The sequence below is a fragment of the Dryobates pubescens genome, chromosome 34, assembly GCF_014839835.1.
Source record: "Dryobates pubescens isolate bDryPub1 chromosome 34, bDryPub1.pri, whole genome shotgun sequence".
NCBI lineage: Eukaryota > Metazoa > Chordata > Aves > Piciformes > Picidae > Dryobates > Dryobates pubescens.
The window spans coordinates 7,295,196-7,313,141 of record NC_071645.1 but is presented as its reverse complement, the minus strand read 5'-3'; the positions used below and the strand labels follow the sequence as shown (position 1 = coordinate 7,313,141).

The 17,946-nt window shown below is 60.4% G+C and overlaps 1 protein-coding gene across 2 annotated transcripts in view; it reads left to right on the top strand.

Moving 5' to 3' along the window:
- The window catches only part of GRAMD1B (GRAM domain containing 1B), a 152,222-nt gene that overhangs the window by 19,087 nt on the left and 115,189 nt on the right, over positions 1–17,946 (top strand). For both annotated transcript variants that reach the window (XM_054175975.1, XM_054175974.1), the window contains exon 2: positions 1,179–1,259. In XM_054175975.1, coding sequence (XP_054031950.1) covers positions 1,179–1,259 — 81 coding nt within the window. The remainder of the gene's footprint in view (positions 1–1,178; positions 1,260–17,946) is intronic.

Here is a 17,946-nt window from a genome sequence, read left to right as displayed (position 1 = left end):
GCAGCTGGGGAGGTGAGGCTGCAGCAGGGGGGGAGGTGAGGCTGCAGCAGGGGGGGAGGTGAGGCTGCAGCAGGGGGGGAGGTGAGGCTGCAGCAGGGGAGGAGGTGAGGCTGCAGCAGGGGGGGAGGTGAGGCTGCAGCAGGGGGGGAGGTGAGGCTGCAGCAGGGGGGGAGCTGAGGCTGCAGCAGCTGGGGAGGTGAGGCTGCAGCAGGGGGGGAGGTGAGGCTGCAGCAGGGGGGGAGGTGAGGCTGCAGCAGGTGAGGATTTGGTTGGTGACCTGTGAGAGACTATTGTGGGGTGGTGTGGGGCAGGGGTCAGTGTAGCTCCTGGGGACAGAGACTTGCTGGAGAGGGCACAGCAAAGGGCTACCAAGGGGCTGAGGGCACTGGAACAGCTCTGGGAGGGGCAAAGGCTGAGAGAGTTGGGGCTGTGGAGCCTGGAGGAGAGCAGCCTGAGGGGGAGCTGATCAATGCTGAGCAATACTCCAGGGGTGGGGGTCAGGAGGATGGGGCCAGGCTATGTTCAGTGGTGCCCAGGGGCAGCACAAGGGGCAGTGGGCACAGACTGAACATCAGAAGCTCAGCTGAACATGAGGAGGGACTTCTGGAGCTGAAGGGAGGCAGAGCCCTGGAGCAGGCTGCCCAGGGAGGTGATGGAGTCTCCATCCCTGGGGACATTCCAAACCCTCCTGGATGTGTTCCTGGGTGACCTGCCCTGGGGGACCCTGCCCTGGCAGGGGGGTTGGACTGGATGCTCTCCAGAGGTCCCTTCCAACCTCTGCCAGCCTGTGATCCTCTGATAAGCAATCCCAGTGGGAAGGGACCTTAAAGCTCATCCAGTTGCAGCCCCCTGCCATGGGCAGGGACACCTCCCAGCAGCCCAGGCTGCTCAGGGCCTCATCCAGCCTGGCCTTCCACATTTGCAGGGCTGGGGCATCCACAGCTTCCCTGGGCAGTGTGCAGGGTCCCCTGTGGCTGTGGGGAAGCTCTCAGGGCAGTGTCAGGAAGGTGTCCATCAGGAGGTGGTTGCCTTCTCCTTGCACCCCCGAAGCACAAAGGGTGACCCTTGCCTTGGCTCTTGTCCTGGCTCAGCCCCTGGGTGGTTGGTAAGGGCTTGGGCAGGCTCTGGCAGGGCCCTGGGCAGGCTCTGATGGCTTCTGTTCCCCTGTGTCGTTGCAGCAGCCAGCAGAGCAGCCAGCAGAGCAGCCACGACGATGACTCCTCCCGCTGCTTCCTGAGCCCTCCCATGCCAGAGGAGAGGTGAGCCTGGGGCAGCTGCAGCTGCACATTCCATCCTGCAAGGCCTGCAGCCACTCTGGGGGGTGCTGAGGTCCTGCTGCTCCTTCAGTTTGGAGCTGCTCCATCAGCACTGTGACTCACCTTGGGCTGGGTGGTGGATTCCAAAGATGCCTTTTGCTTGGAGGGGGTTGGGGTTGGGGGTTTTTTGATGCCCCCAAGTAGAAGCTGTGGCACAGACCCAGCCAGCTGCTGGAGCTTTTCCTTTCCAGAGCTGTGTCCTGGTGGAGGCAGCTCCATCAGACTCACTGTGCATGGAAGCTTTGCCTCAAGCTCCAGCCCATGAGAGGGTCATGGTCTGGGGGTCTGCTTGCAGTCCCCATGCAGCTGGTGAATGGTGCCACAGCCAGCTGGAGGCCAGGCACCAGGGGGGTCCTCCAGGGATCAGTGCTGGGCCTCAGCCTCTTTAATATCTTCATTGATGATCTGGAGGAGGGGATGGAGTCCATCAGCAGCAAATGTGCAGATGAGACCAAGCTGGGGGCAGAGGTTGGTCAGTTAGAGGGCAGAAGGGCTCTGCAGAGGGACCTTGCCAGGCTGCACAGCTGGGCAGAGGCCAACAGGATGGCATTGAACAAGTCCAAGTGCCAGGGGCTGCACTTTGGCCACAGCAACCCCAGGCAGAGCTACAGGCTGGGGGCAGAGTGGCTGAGAGCAGCCAGGCAGAGAGGGACCTGAGGGGAGTGGTGGAGAGCAGCTGAACAGGAGCCAGCAGGGTGCCCAGGGGGCCAAGAAGGCCAAGGGCATCCTGGCCTGCAGCAGGCAGAGTGTGGCCAGCAGGAGCAGGGAAGTCCTTGTGCCCTGTGCTCAGCACTGCTGAGGCCACCCCTGGAGTCCTGTGTCCAGCTCTGGGCTCCTCAGGTCAAGAAGGACCTTGAGAGACTTGAAGGTGTCCAGAGAAGGGCAAGGAGGCTGGGGAGGGGTCTGGAGCACAGCCCTGGGAGGAGAGGCTGAGGGAGCTGGGGTTGCTTAGCCTGCAGAAGAGGAGGCTCAGGGGAGACCTTCTTGCTCTCTGCAACTGCCTGAAGGGAGGTTGGAGCCAGCTGGGGGTTGGGCTCTTCTGCCAGGCAGGCAGCACCAGAACAAGAGGACACAGTCTCAAGCTGTGCCAGGGGAGGTTCAGGCTGGAGGTGAGGAGAAAGTTCTTCCCAGCAAGAGAGATTGGCCATTGGGATGTGCTGCCCAGGGAGGTGGTGGAGTCCCTGTGCCTGGAAGTGTTTAGGAAGAGCCTGGATGAGGCTCTTGAGTTGCTCAGCTGGTGCTGGGTGACTTGATGATCTTTGAGGTCTTTCCCAACCTGGTTAATTCTAATTCTAGTTCTAATTCCAGCACCTCTTTGTCCCCCTGTCAGAGGAGCCCACCTGGCTTCAGGCTGGAGCTTGAGATGTCATCAGAAAGCAAAGATGTAGCTGTGAGTCACCTTCTGTGAGAGGAGAATGTGCCTGGCAGCAGAGAAAAGCTCTGAGAGTGCATTGTTCCTCCCTTCCCCCTCTCCTGCTGTGAGTGATTAATGCAGAGCAGTAGAACAGAGGTGGTGGTACAAGCAAAACGGGATGGGGTGGTGGGAAGCTCTTCCCCAGGGCCCCTTTTTTGCTCCTGCCTTGATTGTTTGTAAGAGCTCAGAGCTTTCAAGCTCTACCTAACAATCCTGGAGAGGAGATGGAGCAGAGTGGCCTCCTTTATGGAATCACAGAATTGTTTGGGCTGGAAAAGCTCTCTGAGGTCATCCAGCCCAAGCAGCAGCCCAGCCCCACCATGGCCACCAAGCCCTGGCCCCAAGGGCCATGGCCACAGGGTTCTTGGACACCTCCAGGCATGGGGACTCCACCACCTCCCTGGGCAGCCTCTGCCAATCCCTGACCACTCTGGCAGCAAACAAATTGCTCCTCAGCTCCAAGCTAAGCCTCCCCTGGCACAATTTCAGGCCATTGCCTCTCCTTAGAATCATAGAATCATAGAATCAACATGGTTGGAAAAGACCTCAAAGATCATCAAGTCCAACCTGTCACAGTATCACAGTATCCTTCTATCACCTGAGACTAGGGAGCAGAGCCCAAGCCCCACCTGGCTCCAGCCTCCTTGCAGGGAGCTGCAGAGAGCAAGGAGGTCTCCCTCAGCCTCCTCTGCTCCAGCCTCCCCACCCCCAGCTCCCTCAGCTGCTCCTCCCCAGCCCTCTTCCCCAGACCCTTCCCCAGCTTCCTTGCCCTTCCCTGGCCCTGCTGCAGCCTCTCAAGGTCCTGCTGGGAGTGAGAGGCCCAAACCTGAACCCAGGATTCAAGATGCATCCTCACCAGTGCAGTGCTCATAAAGGACATAAGTGCTCAAGTGGCTTGGTGGAGAGAAGTGCTGCAGAGGTAAGCAAGTGAAACCCCCTGGGTGAGCCAGTGGATTGGCAGGACTGGCACATGCTGAAGGCCAGGCACTGAAGGTTTGTGATTTACAGCACATCTGTAGCTCTCCCTCCTCCTCAGTCTGTTGAGAATCTGGGACCATGGTGTGTGTCTGAGTCGGAGCTGCCATTGCTGCTCTCAGCCTTGGCTTCCAAGCTGGCCACTGAGGGAAGCTGAATGCCCAGAGCAGGGCTGGAGGAGGCCATGGAGATGGTCAGAGGGTTGGAGAACCTCCCCTGTGGGGCCAGGCTGGGAGAGATGGGGCTGTGCAGGTGGAGAAGAGAAGGCTCCAGGGAGACCTCAGAGGCTGGATGAGGAATGGCTTGAAAGCAGCCTGGAGGAGAAGGCCTTGGGGGTGTCAGGTGGTGACAACCTCCCCAGGAGCCAGCAGTGGTCCCTGGCAGCCCAGAGCCAGCTGAGTGCTGAGCTGCAGCCAGAGCAGGGAGAGCAGCAGCACAGGGAGGGGATTCTGCCCCTCTGCTCTGCTCTGCTCAGCCCCCACCTGCAGCACTGCCTCCAGCTCTGGGGCCCCCAGCACAGGAAGGACCTGGAGGTGCTGGAGAGGCTCCAGAGGAGGCCACCAAGGTGATCAGAGGGCTGAGAACCTCCCCTGTGGGGACAGGCTGGGAGAGTTGGGGCTGTTCAGGATGGAGAAGAGAAGGCTGCAGGGAGACCTCAGAGCAGCCTTCCAGTACCTGAAGGGCTCCAGGAGAGCTGGGGAGGGACTCTGGACAAGGGCTGGGAGTGCCAGGATGAGGAACAATGGCTTTGAGCTGGGAGAGAGGAGATTGAGAGTGGAGATGAGGAAGAAATTATTGAGAGTGAGGATGGGGAGACTCTGGCACAGGCTGCCCAGGGAGGCTGTGGCTGTCCCCTGCCTGGAGGTGTTCAAGGCCAGGCTGGATGAGGCCCTGAGCAGCCTGGGCTGGTGGGAGGTGTCCCTGCCCATGGCAGGGGGTTGGAACTGGCTGAGCTTTAAGGTCCCTTCCAACCCAACCCATTCTGTGGCTCTGTGGATCTCTGTTGCTCCTGCCTGAGCTTCAGGCTGCAGCTGGAGGAGAAAGCACTGCTGGCCCTTGCTGCTGCCCCTTGCTGCTGCCCCTTGCTGCTGCCCCTTGCTGCTGCCCCTTGCTGCTGCCCCTTGCTGCTGGGCCCTTGCTGCTGCCCCTTGCTGCTGGCCCTTGCTGCTGCCCCTTGCTGCTGCCCCTTGCTGCTGGCCTTGCTGCTGCCCCTTGCTGCTGCCCCTTGCTGCTGCCCCTTGCTGCTGCCCTTGCTGCTGCCCCTTGCTGCTGCCCCTTGCTGCTGCCCCTTGCTGCTGGCCTTGCTGCTGCCCCTTGCTGCTGCCCCTTGCTGCTGGCCCTTGCTGCTGGCCTTGCTGCTGCCCCTTGCTGCTGCCCCTTGCTGCTGCCCCTTGCTGCTGCCCCTTGCTGCTGGCCTTGCTGCTGGCCCTTGCTGCTGCCCCTTGCTGCTGCCCCTTGCTGCTGCCCTTGCTGCTGCCCCTTGCTGCTGCCCCTTGCTGCTGGCCTTGCTGCTGCCCCTTGCTGCTGCCCCTTGCTGCTGGCCCTTGCTGCTGGCCCTTGCTGCTGGCCTTGCTGCTGCCCCTTGCTGCTGCCCCTTGCTGCTGGCCTTGCTGCTGCCCCTTGCTGCTGCCCCTTGCTGCTGCCCCTTGCTGCTGGCCCTTGCTGCTGGCCCTTGCTGCTGGCCTTGCTGCTGCCCCTTGCTGCTGGGCCCTTGCTGCTGGCCCTTGCTGCTGGCCCTTGCTGCTGCCCCTTGCTGCTGCCCCTTGCTGCTGGCCTTGCTGCTGCCCCTTGCTGCTGCCCCTTGCTGCTGCCCTTGCTGCTGCCCCTTGCTGCTGCCCCTTGCTGCTGCCCCTTGCTGCTGCCCCTTGCTGCTGGCCTTGCTGCTGCCCCTTGCTGCTGCCCCTTGCTGCTGGCCTTGCTGCTGCCCCTTGCTGCTGCCCCTTGCTGCTGCCCCTTGCTGCTGGCCCTTGCTGCTGGCCTTGCTGCTGCCCCTTGCTGCTGGCCTTGCTGCTGCCCCTTGCTGCTGGCCCTTGCTGCTGCCCCTTGCTGCTGGCCTTGCTGCTGCCCCTTGCTGCTGCCCCTTGCTGCTGCCCCTTGCTGCTGGCCTTGCTGCTGCCCCTTGCTGCTGCCCCTTGCTGCTGGCCTTGCTGCTGCCCCTTGCTGCTGCCCCTTGCTGCTGCCCCTTGCTGCTGGCCCTTGCTGCTGGCCTTGCTGCTGCCCCTTGCTGCTGGCCTTGCTGCTGCCCCTTGCTGCTGGCCCTTGCTGCTGCCCCTTGCTGCTGGCCTTGCTGCTGCCCCTTGCTGCTGCCCCTTGCTGCTGCCCCTTGCTGCTGGCCTTGCTGCTGGGCCCTTGCTGCTGCCCCTTGCTGCTGGGCCCTTGCTGCTGCCCCTTCCTGCTGCCCCTTGCTGCTGGCCCTTGCTGCTGCCCCTTGCTGCTGCCCCTTGCTGCTGGCCTTGCTGCTGGCCCTTGCTGCTGCCCCTTGCTGCTGGCCTTGCTGCTGCCCCTTGCTGCTGCCCCTTGCTGCTGCCCCTTGCTGCTGGCCTTGCTGCTGGGCCCTTGCTGCTGCCCCTTGCTGCTGGGCCCTTGCTGCTGCCCCTTCCTGCTGCCCCTTGCTGCTGGCCCTTGCTGCTGCCCTTGCTGCTGCTCCTTGCTGCTGGCCCTTGCTGCTGGCCCTTGCTGCTGGCCTTGCTGCTGGCCCTTGCTGCTGCCCCTTGCTGCTGCCCCTTGCTGCTGCCTCAGCTTCCCCTGAGACTCTGGCAGGCTGAGTGCTGGAAGGGGAGCTGGGAGCAGCTGGGGTTTTGTTGTTGTTCAGCTTGAAAGCCTCTGCTTCTGCCCTCACTGAGACCTTTAGAGGCTTGCAGTGCAGTCCTCAGCTGTTTCTGAAGCCCAGCTGCTTAGGGCAGGATATTTTCCCTTCCTTTCCCCCAGTCTCAGGGCACTCAGCTGAACTGGGAACTGGAGGGAGTTTGGATGGGCTTGGGGAGACAGCCTCCTCCTCTTCCAAGCCAGCTGCTGTCTGCTGCACTGATTGCTTTCAGCCCCTGAAACCCCCCCCCAGCTTTACCCTAACTTTACAGTCAGCACCAGAAACATTTTGCCATGGCCCCTGCCCTGCTTCTGGTGCTGTGTAGCTTTGGAGCATGCAATGGAGACCTGGGCAAGGCCTTGGAAGGCCTTGGGGGTGCTGGGTGGGGGGAGAAGCTGGGCAGGAGGCAGCAATGGGCACTGGCAGGGGGGAGCAGCTGGGCAGGAGCCAGCAATGGGCACTGGCAGCACAGGAGGCCAAGGGCAGCCTGGGCTGCATCCAGAGCAGTGTGGCCAGAGCTGGAGAGAGGATCCTGCCCCTCTGCTCTGCCCTGGGGAGACCTCACCTGCAGGGCTGGGGCCAGATATGGAGACCACAACACAGGAAGGACCTGGAGCTGATGGAGAGGCTCCAGAGGAGGCCACAGAGATGATCAGAGGCTGCAGAACCTCTGCTGTGGGCACAGGCTGAGGGAGCTGGGGCTGTGCAGCCTGGAGAAGAGAAGGCTGCAGGCAGACCTCAGAGCAGCCTCCCAGCACAAGAAAGCTGGGGAGGGCTTTGTACAAGGGCATGCAGTGGGGAGCAGGGGTAGAAGGGACAGGGGGTGGGGAGCAGGGATAGAAAGGACAGGGGCTGGGGAGCAGGGGCAGAAGGGACAGGGGTGGGGAGCAGGGATAGAAAGGACAGGGGCTGGGGAGCAGGGATAGAAGGGACAGGGGTGGGGAGCAGGGATAGAAAGGACAGGGGCTGGGGAGCAGGGATAGAAAGGACAGGGGCTGGGGAGCAGGGGCAGAAGGGACAGGGGTGGGGAGCAGGGGCAGAAGGGACAGGGGGTGGGGAGCAGGGATAGAAAGGACAGGGGCTGGGGAGCAGGGATAGAAAGGACAGGGGCTGGGGAGCAGGGGCAGAAGGGACAGGGGTGGGGAGCAGGGGCAGAAGGGACAGGGGGTGGGGAGCAGGGATAGAAAGGACAGGGGCTGGGGAGCAGGGGCAGAAGGGACAGGGGTGGGGAGCAGGGGCAGAAGGGACAGGGGGTGGGGAGCAGGGATAGAAAGGACAGGGGTGGGGAGCAGGGGTAGAAGGGACAGGGGGTGGGGAGCAGGGGCAGAAGGGACAGGGCTGGGGAGCAGGGGCAGAAGGGACAGGGGTGGGGAGCAGGGGTAGAAGGGACAGGGGGTGGGGAGCAGGGGCAGAAGGGACAGGGCTGGGGAGCAGGGGCAGAAGGGACAGGGGTGGGGAGCAGGGGCAGAAGGGACAGGGGTGGGGAGCAGGGGCAGAAGGGACAGGGGGTGGGGAGCAGGGGCAGAAGGGACAGGGGTGGGGAGCAGGGGTAGAAGGGACAGGGGGTGGGGAGCAGGGATAGAAAGGACAGGGGCTGGGGAGCAGGGGCAGAAGGGACAGGGGTGGGGAGCAGGGATAGAAAGGACAGGGGCTGGGGAGCAGGGGCAGAAGGGACAGGGGTGGGGAGCAGGGGCAGAAGGGACAGGGGGTGGGGAGCAGGGGACCTGTGGTGATGGCAGCTACTCACTTCATCCTTGCTGCATAGGGAATAGGAAGATGTGTGTCCATGAGAAGAATGAATTGGTGTGGGTTTGTTGGTGGGAGATGGGGGGTGGGGGGCACCATAAGCATCAAGCAGAAAGTGCTTGCTGTCCCCTGTGGTGGCCTAATAGCTCAGGCTCCATTTAGCAGTGGATCTGAACCCTGGCAGAAATGACAAGGAGCAGGAAGATGCCCTTCTAATGGGCCCAGATGGGCTTGGAACATCCTCTGATGGTCTGCACCTCTGCAAGCCATGCTCTGGCTTCCTGTCTACAGCTCCCTGAAGGGAGGCTGTAGCCAGCTGGGGGTTGGTCTCTTCTCCCAGGCAGGCACCCAGCAGCAGAACAAGAGGACACAGTCTCAAGCTGTGCCAGGGGAGGTTCAGGCTGGAGGTGAGGAGAAAGTTCATCCCAGCAAGAGAGATTGGCCATTGGGATGTGCTGCCCAGGGAGGTGGTGGAGTCCCCATCCCTGGAGGTGTTTAGGAAGAGCCTGGATGAGGCACTTGGTGCCATGGTTTAGTTGATCAGATGGTGCTGGGTGAGAGGTTGAACTCAATGATCTCTGAGGTCTTTTCCAACCTGATTGATTCTACTCTATTCTACTCTATCATATTGTATTCTATTGGGTGCTTGGTGCCATGGTTGAGTTGCTCAGATGGTGCTGGGTGAGAGGTTGGACTTGATGATCTCTGAGGTCTTTTCCAACCTGGTTAATCCTATCCCATCCTACCCTATCCCATCCTACCCTACCCCATCCTACCCTACCCCATCCTACCCTACCCCATCCTACCCTACCCCATCCTACCCCATCCTACCCCATCCTACCCCATCCTATCCTATCCTATCCTATCCTATCCTATCCTATCCTATCCTATCCTATCCTATCCTATCCCATTCCATCCCATCCCAAACATCCATTCTTTCCACCAAGAAGGGTCCTGGTGGTGATGCTGATGCTCAAAGCAGTTTTTCTCCTGCTCTTGCAGGAGAGCTGGGGCAATCTGTGTCAGCTTCCACCCAGTGTGGTTCAAGATGGCACTTTGGGACCTGGCTCAGTGGCCATGGTGGTCTCAGGTGGATGGTTGGACCCCATGAGCTTAGAGGTCTTTCCCAGCCAGCATGATTCTGTGATTGTGAGGGAAATGGGAGCTGGGCACTCCTGGCCTTCGGAGCTCAATTCTGGGAGTGATGAACCTCCACTTCTTCCTGTCTCAGGAAGGGAACTCTTAATTCTCTCAGCCTCTTGCATCTTACCCCACAGCAGCAGCAGCAGCAGATCTGGCAGTGGCTTAAAGGCAGCTGTGCCTTTAAAAGTGGATTGCCTGGGATGGAAGAAACCTGAGAGCAGAGGAAGGAGACCAATGCCTCCTGCGCAGCTCCAGCTCTTTGGAGGGGCTGCTCCTCAGCCTGGTCACTGCCCCTTCCCTCTGGGGCCAAGCTGCTCCCAGCCAGAAGAGCAGTGCTGGGAGTGGCTGGGTGGAGGCATCCCAGCTTTCCATGGTGGATTCTGGGGTCTCCACCCCGTGCTGCTGCCTCCCCCAAGGCGCTGGCCCTGTGGGGTCCCATGCAGCAGTGCTGAAGTGAGGCTTCCCCAGCCGGCACCTGGAGAGCCCTCCCCCTTCCTGCAGATGACTGTAACCGTGTGAGTGCTCATTCTCCTCTGCATTGCTCCTTTCCCTCCCCCCTTGGCTTCTGCTTTGTTCTTTGGGGTTTCCCCCCCTTCCTCCCCATTCATTTCTTGGCCTTTGCAGGAGGGTTTGTGGTGCATGGTGGTGATGGGATGGCAGCAGGCATCTCCCCACCACACCAAGGTCAGCTGCTAGCCAAGGTCTGTCCTTGAGCCCCTCAGCTTCTCCTTGGCTCTCCCTCTTCTCCTGCAAGTTGGATTTAATGCTTCTCTCTAAGTCTTCTTTGCTGCTTGTTTTCCTTTCCCTCTCAAGTTCCCTGTCCCAAATCTTTGCTTCATAGATTCAGAGCATGGGTTGGGTTGGAGGGGATCTCAAAGCTCATCCAGTTCCAACCCCCCTGCCATGGGCAGGGACACCTCCCACCAGCCCAGCTTGCTCATCCAGCCTGGCCTTGAACACCTCCAGGGAGGAGACCTCCACAGCCTCCCTGGGCAGCCTGTGCCAGGCTCTCCCCAGCCTCACTGGAATGGACTTCTCCCTAATATCCAGCTGGAGCACACTCTGCTGGGGGGTTGCTCTCCTGAGCCTTAACCTTCACCCCTTCCTCTCATTTCCATGGCAGGCTGTATGCAATGGGGGCCTGAAAGTACCCAGCCTGCCAAAGGTTTGTTGTTTCTCACTGCTTCAGGCAAGTGTGGATGCTCAGCCTTTCTTCTCAGGGGCTGGTGCAGGGCATTGCTTTGTGCAGCACCTGCCCTGCCTCAGGCTCCTCAGGAGCTAGGAATCCTCAGTGGCTTCAAACTAGGGCAGAGCAGGTTGAGATGAGATGTGAGGAACAAGTTCTGCACCAGGAGGCTGCTGGAACAGGCTGCCCAGGGAGGTGGTTGAGGCTCCATCCCTGGAGCTGTTCAAGGTGAGGCTGGGCAGGGCTCTGGGCAGCCTGATCCAGTGGAGGATGTCCCTGCTGAGTGCAGAGGGTTGGACTGGGTGAGCTTTGGAGCTCCCTTCCACGCCAGCCCACTCTGTGATTCTGGGGTCCCCAGTGCAATGTGGCTGTGTGATACATGGGGCTGTGGGCAGCCAGCCAGCCAGACCTGCTCTGTGGTGTCCCCCTGGCTGCAGCCTGCTGGCCTTTGCTCTGCCCTGTTGCTGTTTGCTGGAAGCCCTCTCAACCCTCCAAGGGGTACTGAGGGACCCGAGCTGTGGGGAGGCTCTCACTGACCTGAAATGGCTCTGAGCAAGCTGGCAGCTTGCATCTTAAGACCTTGAGCCCCTGCTTTAGCTGCTTGCTTCTGGCTCAGCCTTCAGAAATGAAGGAGCCAGGCCCTTGCTCTTCCTCTGCTGAATTTGCAGTCACTCCCCTAAGGAGTTTTATTCTCAAAGCCAAAGTGCTGTGCTGCCTGCTCTTGCTGGAAGGTTTTCCACCCATTCACCTGAGTCACACCAGCCTAGGGTGAGGTTTCATGCCTGGGCTGGGACATTGCATTAGGCACCCCAGAGCTCCAGATGGCTCCAAAAAGCTCTGCTGCTGTGGTGCTGTGCTCCTGTGTGGGTTACCCCTGAAGAAGGCAGAGGAGGTTGTTGGACTCCATCTAAAGCTTCAGCTCAGGAGAGACTTCTGTGTGAGACAGGCTGCACAAGCATCTTGGCTCTTGGGCACTTCAGAGCACTCTGGATTGAAAAGAGCAGGCACTCAGCATTCTCCTGGGTGCCAGTCCTGTCCTGTGAAGCTCCTGGGGCTGTGGGCAGCTGTGGCTTTGAGCCATGCCAGGAGTTCACTGCAGAGTATTCTGACCTCAAGAGAAAAGGAGGTGAGCAGACCCCAGAAGCTTTCTGCCCAAGGTAATGAGGCCTCAGTGCTTTGTCTCTGTGGCTGCCAGAGATTTGCAAAGGGAAGGGGAACATTTCCTGGTGGCTTCACCTTCTGATGAAGAAAGGCAAATCAGAGAGGACTTCCTTGATGAAGCAGGCCCTGAGTCTGCTGCCAGCCTGCCCCTTCTGGGAGCAGATGAATCAATGCTGGGGTGGGAGAGGTTCTTGCACCACCTCAAGCAAAAGGAAGGTTAAGAGTTCAACCATGCAAGACAATGAGCAGGGGAAAAGAGGCCAAAGTCTGTGTGTGAAAGCAGAAGGCCTCTTTTGTTACCATGCTGCCCAAGAAAGAGGCAGCAGCAGTCTGAATCATCTCAGTTTCCCCAACCTCTTGATGCTGAATCGTTCTCCTTGCACAAGAGTGTCCTTCTTCCTCCAGGGCAGGGCATTACCCTTCCTTCACAGCAGGGAAGTATTTTGCTTCACCACTGGGTGGAGGGAAACTGCTGCAGCAAGAGAAGTGTGGCCAGCAGGGCCAGGGAGGGGATTCTGCCCCTCTGCTCCACTCTGCTGAGACCACAGCTGCAGCTCTGGGGCCAGCTCTGGAGCCTCTGTGCCAGGAAGGCTCTGGAGGGGCTGGAAGGTGTCCAGAGCAGGGCCAGGAGGAGGAGCAGAGGGCTGGAGCTGCTCTGCTCTGCAGACAGCCTGAGAGAGTTGGGGTTGTGCAGGCTGCAGAGGAGAAGGCTCCCAGGAGACCTTCTGGTGGCCTTCCAGGAGCTGCAGGGGGCTGCAAGCGAGCTGGGGAGGGACTTTGGAGGGTGTCAGGGAGGGATAGGGGTGGGGGGGATGGAGCAGAAGTAGAAGTGGGGAGATTGAGATTGGCTGTGAGGAAGAAGTTGTTGGCCAGGAGGGTGGTGAGAGCCTGGCCCAGGCTGCCCAGGGAGGTGGTGGAAGCCTTCTGCCTGGAGGTGTTTGCAGCCAGGCTGGAGGTGGCTGTGAGCAACCTGCTGTGGTGTGAGGTGTCCCTGCCCATGGCAGGGGGTTGGGGCTGGCTGAGCCTTGGGGTCCCTTCCAGCCCTGAGAGCTCTCTGAGAGCTGAAGCCACTGCTGCTCTGCTGGGATGCTGCTCTCCCTGGGTGCTGAGTGGCTGTGTTCACAGCTCAGAAATGGCTCTTGGGCACTTTCAGTTCCTGGGCACTGTGCCTACAGCTCCCAGCATGCCCACAGTGCCAGAGCAGCCTTTTTCCTGTCTGCAGCTGAAGGCTCACGTCATTTCCCAGCTGCTGCAGCAAGGAGGGAGCCTCTCCTGAGGTTATTTTCCCTTTCCTAGGGGAATGGAGTTGTGCCCTGGCTTGCAGATGCTGCTGTGACTGCACCTGCTGCTTGGCTGGCAGCAGAGGTGGCAGAGCTGCAGAACACTGCTGACTTCAGGAGGGATTCAGGAGTTTGTCCACCTGGCTCTTTGTCCTGGGGAGCTGTACACCTGCACAGCAAGGTGCTCAACAGCTAAGCAACCTCTTCTTTGCCTTCTGCCCTGCTTCCTAGCACTCCTTTCCCCCCTCCCTGACCTGCTCCTAGTTCCCCCTCCAGCTCTGTTCCTAGCAGGTTGTCTTTTGCATGCACCTTTCACAGAGGCTCAGGCTGCTGCTCTGCCACTGCTCCCCCAGCTCCTGCAGGCTTCCCTTCTGTGCCATATGGGAGGATGGAGCTGGAGTGCTGGCTCCCAGGTTGCTCTCTGCACTGTGTGCCTGCAGGTTATGTGCCTTGCCCAGGCAGCTAAGCTGTTTGGAGCCTCCCAAGCCCCCTGTTTCCACTCCTTGAACCAATAAATCCTTCAGTGACCATGACTCTGGCAGAGGTGAGGCTGCTCTGCTTAGAGGGAAGCTGGAACTCTACTGCTGGCAGTAGTAAAGCCACAGTAAGGAAGCTGTGGAGAGGAAGCTGTGGAGAGGATGCTGTGGTAGGATGAAACTCCCTCAAGCTGCCCTGAGAGCTGTGAGTGTTTGGGGGGGGGTCAGAGGACCCTGGCAGGCAGTGCTGGGAGCCAGCAGTGCTGTGTGATGTGCAGGCTGGCTGGTTTGGAGGCCAGCTCCCAGCCCCAGCTGCCATCCCTCCTTGCTGAAGCTATTTATGGAGCTGCAAATTCTTCCCCAGCCCTCCGGGCTGCGGGAGTGGGCTGCTCCCTTCCGAAGAGGAGGCTTCCCCAGGAGGTGTTTCCTGTTTGCTCTGGAGCTCAGGAGCCCTTGCAGCCTGCTGCAGCTACAGGCAGGCTCTGCTCTGAGGAGGCTGCACTGAGGGGAGTCAGCTCTGCCTGACTTGCAGAGCTGGGCTTTACTGGGGCCCTAGCTTGGGCTTTGCTGCAAGCCCTGCAGGAGGCTGGGGGCTCTTTCCCCCACGCTGCTGTGAATGCTTGTGGCAAAGTGCCAGGGGCTGCACTTTGGTCACAACAGCTCCAGGCAGTGCTGCAGGCTGGGGGCAGAGTGGCTGAGAGCAGCCAGGCAGAGAGGGACCTGGGGGGAGTGGTGGAGAGCAGCTGAACAGGAGCCAGCAGTGTGCCCAGGGGGCCAAGAAGGCCAAGGGCATCCTGGCCTGCACCAGGCAGAGTGTGGCCAGCAGGAGCAGGGAAGTCCTTGTGCCCTGTGCTCAGCACTGCTGAGGCCACCCCTGGAGTCCTGTGTCCAGTTCTGGGCTCCTCAGCTCAAGAAGGACATTGAGAGACTTGAAGGTGTCCAGAGAAGGGCAAGGAGGCTGGGGAGGGGTCTGGAGCACAGCCCTGGGAGGAGAGGCTGAGGGAGCTGGGGTTGCTTAGCCTGCAGAAGAGGAGGCTCAGGGGAGACCTTCTTGCTCTCTGCAGCTCCCTGAAGGGAGGTTGGAGCCAGCTGGGGGTTGGGCTTTTCTGCCAGGCAGCCAGCAGCAGAACAAGAGGACACAGTCTCAAGCTGTGCCAGGGGAGGTTCAGGATGGAGGTGAGGAGAAAGTTCATCCCAGCAAGAGAGATTGGCCATTGGAATGTGCTGCCCAGGGAGGTGGTGGAGTCCCCATCCCTGGAAGTGCTTAAGAAGAGCCTGGATGAGGCACTTGGAGCCATGGTTTAATTGTCAGGAGGTGTTGGGTGCTAGGTTGGACTTGATGATCTCTGAGGTCTTTTCCATCCTTACTGATTCTCTGGTTATGAAAATGCACACAGGTGAGCAGAGCCCTGCCCAGGGCAGGGGGGTTGGACCTGGATGATCCTTGAGGTCCTTTCCAACCCTGACAATTCTGTGATCCTAGGAATCAAGGGCTCCATAACAGGGGGGGCTGGGGTGTAGGTTGTCCACAGCATGGGTGTTTGCTGGTGTGTCTGTCTGCAGCTGGATATCTTATGGCTGCTTTTGGGGACTGGGACCAGTGGGATGTGGGAGGGGACTCTGCCCCTCTGCTCTGCTCTGCTCTGCTCAGCCCCCACCTGCAGCACTGCCTCCAGCTCTGGGGCCCCCAGAGGGACATGGAGCTGTTGGAGCAGGTCCTGAGGAGGCCACAAAGATGTGCAAGCAGCTGATTTACTTCTTGCATCATGAAGGAGAGGAGTTCCTCTTATGAGGTGTGATGGGAGTGATGAGTGAGGAGAGCAGAGATGCCCACAGACAGTGTGCAGAGCTTAGGCTGAGAGATGATCTTCAGCCAGGAAGGGGATCAGAGGCTGGAGAAGCTCCCCTGTGGGGACAGGCTGAGAGAGTTGGGGCTGTGCAGCCTAGAGAGGAGAAGGCTCCAGGGAGACCTTAAAGCAGCCTGCCAGTAGCTGAAGGGGCTCCAGGAGAGCTGGGAAGGGGCTTTGGAGGAGGGCTGGGAGTGCCAGGACGAGCTGCCCCTCCGGGCGTTGTAAATCCCTTGCCAGCCTCCCTGCTCGCTGGGTCCTGCTCTGTGGTGCCTGCTGCCTGCCCCAGCACTCTTGTATGAATAAGCACTTTCAGGCAGTGATGTTTCTGGTCCTCAGAGGCTGTGAATTTGAGCTCTGCAGTGTTCTCCTCCCTCCCTCCTCCCTCCCTTCCTCTCTCCCGGGCAGGGTTGCTCACGTCCGCCTGGCTGTGCTGCTGCCACAGCGCTCCGAGGGGCTGCAGGCACTGCTCCCCGGGCTGAGGGCTGGCAGCCTGGCTGGTGAAGGAGGCCAGGAGGGGTGTGCAGGACTGGGGAGGAGAAGCTGGGGATGAATGGGAGCTGTGAAGTCACTGTGCTCCACCAATGAGGGCTGGCTGCAGCCAGGCAGCTCCGGATGCCTCGGGATGCTGGGACGAATCTTACCTTGGCTGCTGTGATGCTCTCTGTCTGAGCTGAGTGTGCACCCCAGAGTTGCTAGGTTAGGCCCAGTGCTTGCTGAGTGCTCTCTGAGGTGAGTGTTCTCAGGAGGCTGCAGATGCCCAGCCCCCACCTTGCATCTCCTCTGCATGTGTGACTCTGCCTCTCCTCTGCTTATTTGGCACCACTGCTTCCCTGGCTGGCTGACTCCTTTCACTCCTTCCTTTCAGAAGCTGCCTTCTTCCATCCACCTCCCATCTGATCACTTCTCCTGTATCTGTGCACTGCCCAGAACCTGCCTGATGCCTGCCTGCCTGCCTTCCTTCCTCCTGATTCCTCAAGTACCCATCTGGGGGGGTGGTGATGTCACTTTCCACACAGAGCAAGGGGGAGGAAGAGCAGAGCAGCATGGCTAGGGGAGGCTTGCTGGAGGAAGAGGAAGGGCAGCATGGCTAGGGGAGGCTTGCTGGAGGAAGAGGAAGGGCAGCATGGCTAGAGGAGGGATGATGCTTGAGGAAGAGGAAGGGCAGCATGGCTAGAGGAGGGATGTTGGAGGAAGGGCAGCATGGCTAGGGGAGGGATGCAGGAGGAAGAGGAAGGGCAGCATGGCTGGGGGAGGGATGCTGGAGGAAGAGGAAGGGCAGCATGGCTAGGGGAGGGATGCTGGAGGAAGAGGAAGGGCAGCATGGCTGGGGGAGGGTCGCTGGAGGAAGAGGAAGGGCAGCATGGCTGGGGGAGGGTCGCTGGAGGAAGAGGAAGGGCAGCATGGCTAGGGGAGGGATGCTGGAGGAAGAGGAAGGGCAGCATGGCTAGGGGAGGGATGCTGGAGGAAGAGGAAGGGCAGCATGGCTAGGGGAGGGATGATGCTTGAGGAAGAGGAAGGGCAGCATGGCTGGGGGAGGGTCGCTGGAGGAAGAGGAAGGGCAGCATGGCTAGGGGAGGGATGCTGGAGGAAGAGGAAGGGCAGCATGGCTAGGGGAGGGATGCTGGAGGAAGAGGAAGGGCAGCATGGCTGGGGGAGGGTCGCTGGAGGAAGAGGAAGGGCAGCATGGCTAGAGGAGGGATGCTGGAGGAAGAGGAAGGGCAGCATGGCTAGGGGAGGGATGCTGGAGGAAGAGGAAGGGCAGCATGGCTAGGGGAGGGTCGCTGGAGGAAGAGGAAGGGCAGCATGGCTGGGGGAGGGTCGCTGGAGGAAGAGGAAGGGCAGCATGGCTAGGGGAGGGTCGCTGGAGGAAGAGGAAGGGCAGCATGGCTAGGGGAGGGATGCTGGAGGAAGAGGAAGAGCAGCATGGCTGGGGGAGGGATGCTGGAGGAAGAGGAAGGGCAGCATGGCTAGGGGAGGGATGCTGGAGGAAGAGGAAGGGCAGCATGGCTAGAGGAGGGATGATGCTTGAGGAAGAGGAAGGGCAGCATGGCTAGGGGAGGGATGCTGGAGGAAGAGGAAGGGCAGCATGGCTAGAGGAGGGATGCTGGAGGAAGAGGAAGGGCAGCATGGCTAGGGGAGGGATGATGCTTGAGGAAGAGGAAGGGCAGCATGGCTAGGGGAGGGTCGCTGGAGGAAGAGGAAGGGCAGCATGGCTAGGTGAGGGATGCTGGAGGAAGAGGAAGGGCAGCATGGCTGGGGGAGGGTCGCTGGAGGAAGAGCAGAGCACCATGGCTAGGGGAGGGATGCTGGAGGAAGAGGAAGGGCAGCATGGCTAGAGGAGGGATGATGCTGGAGGAAGAGGAAGGGCAGCATGGCTAGGGGAGGGATGCTGGAGGAAGAGGAAGGGCAGCATGGCTAGGGGAGGGATGCTGGAGGAAGAGGAAGGGCAGCATGGCTGGGGGAGGGATGCTGGAGGAAGAGGAAGGGCAGCATGGCTAGAGGAGGGATGATGCTTGAGGAAGAGGAAGGGCAGCATGGCTAGGGGAGGGTCGCTGGAGGAAGAGGAAGGGCAGCATGGCTGGGGGAGGGTCGC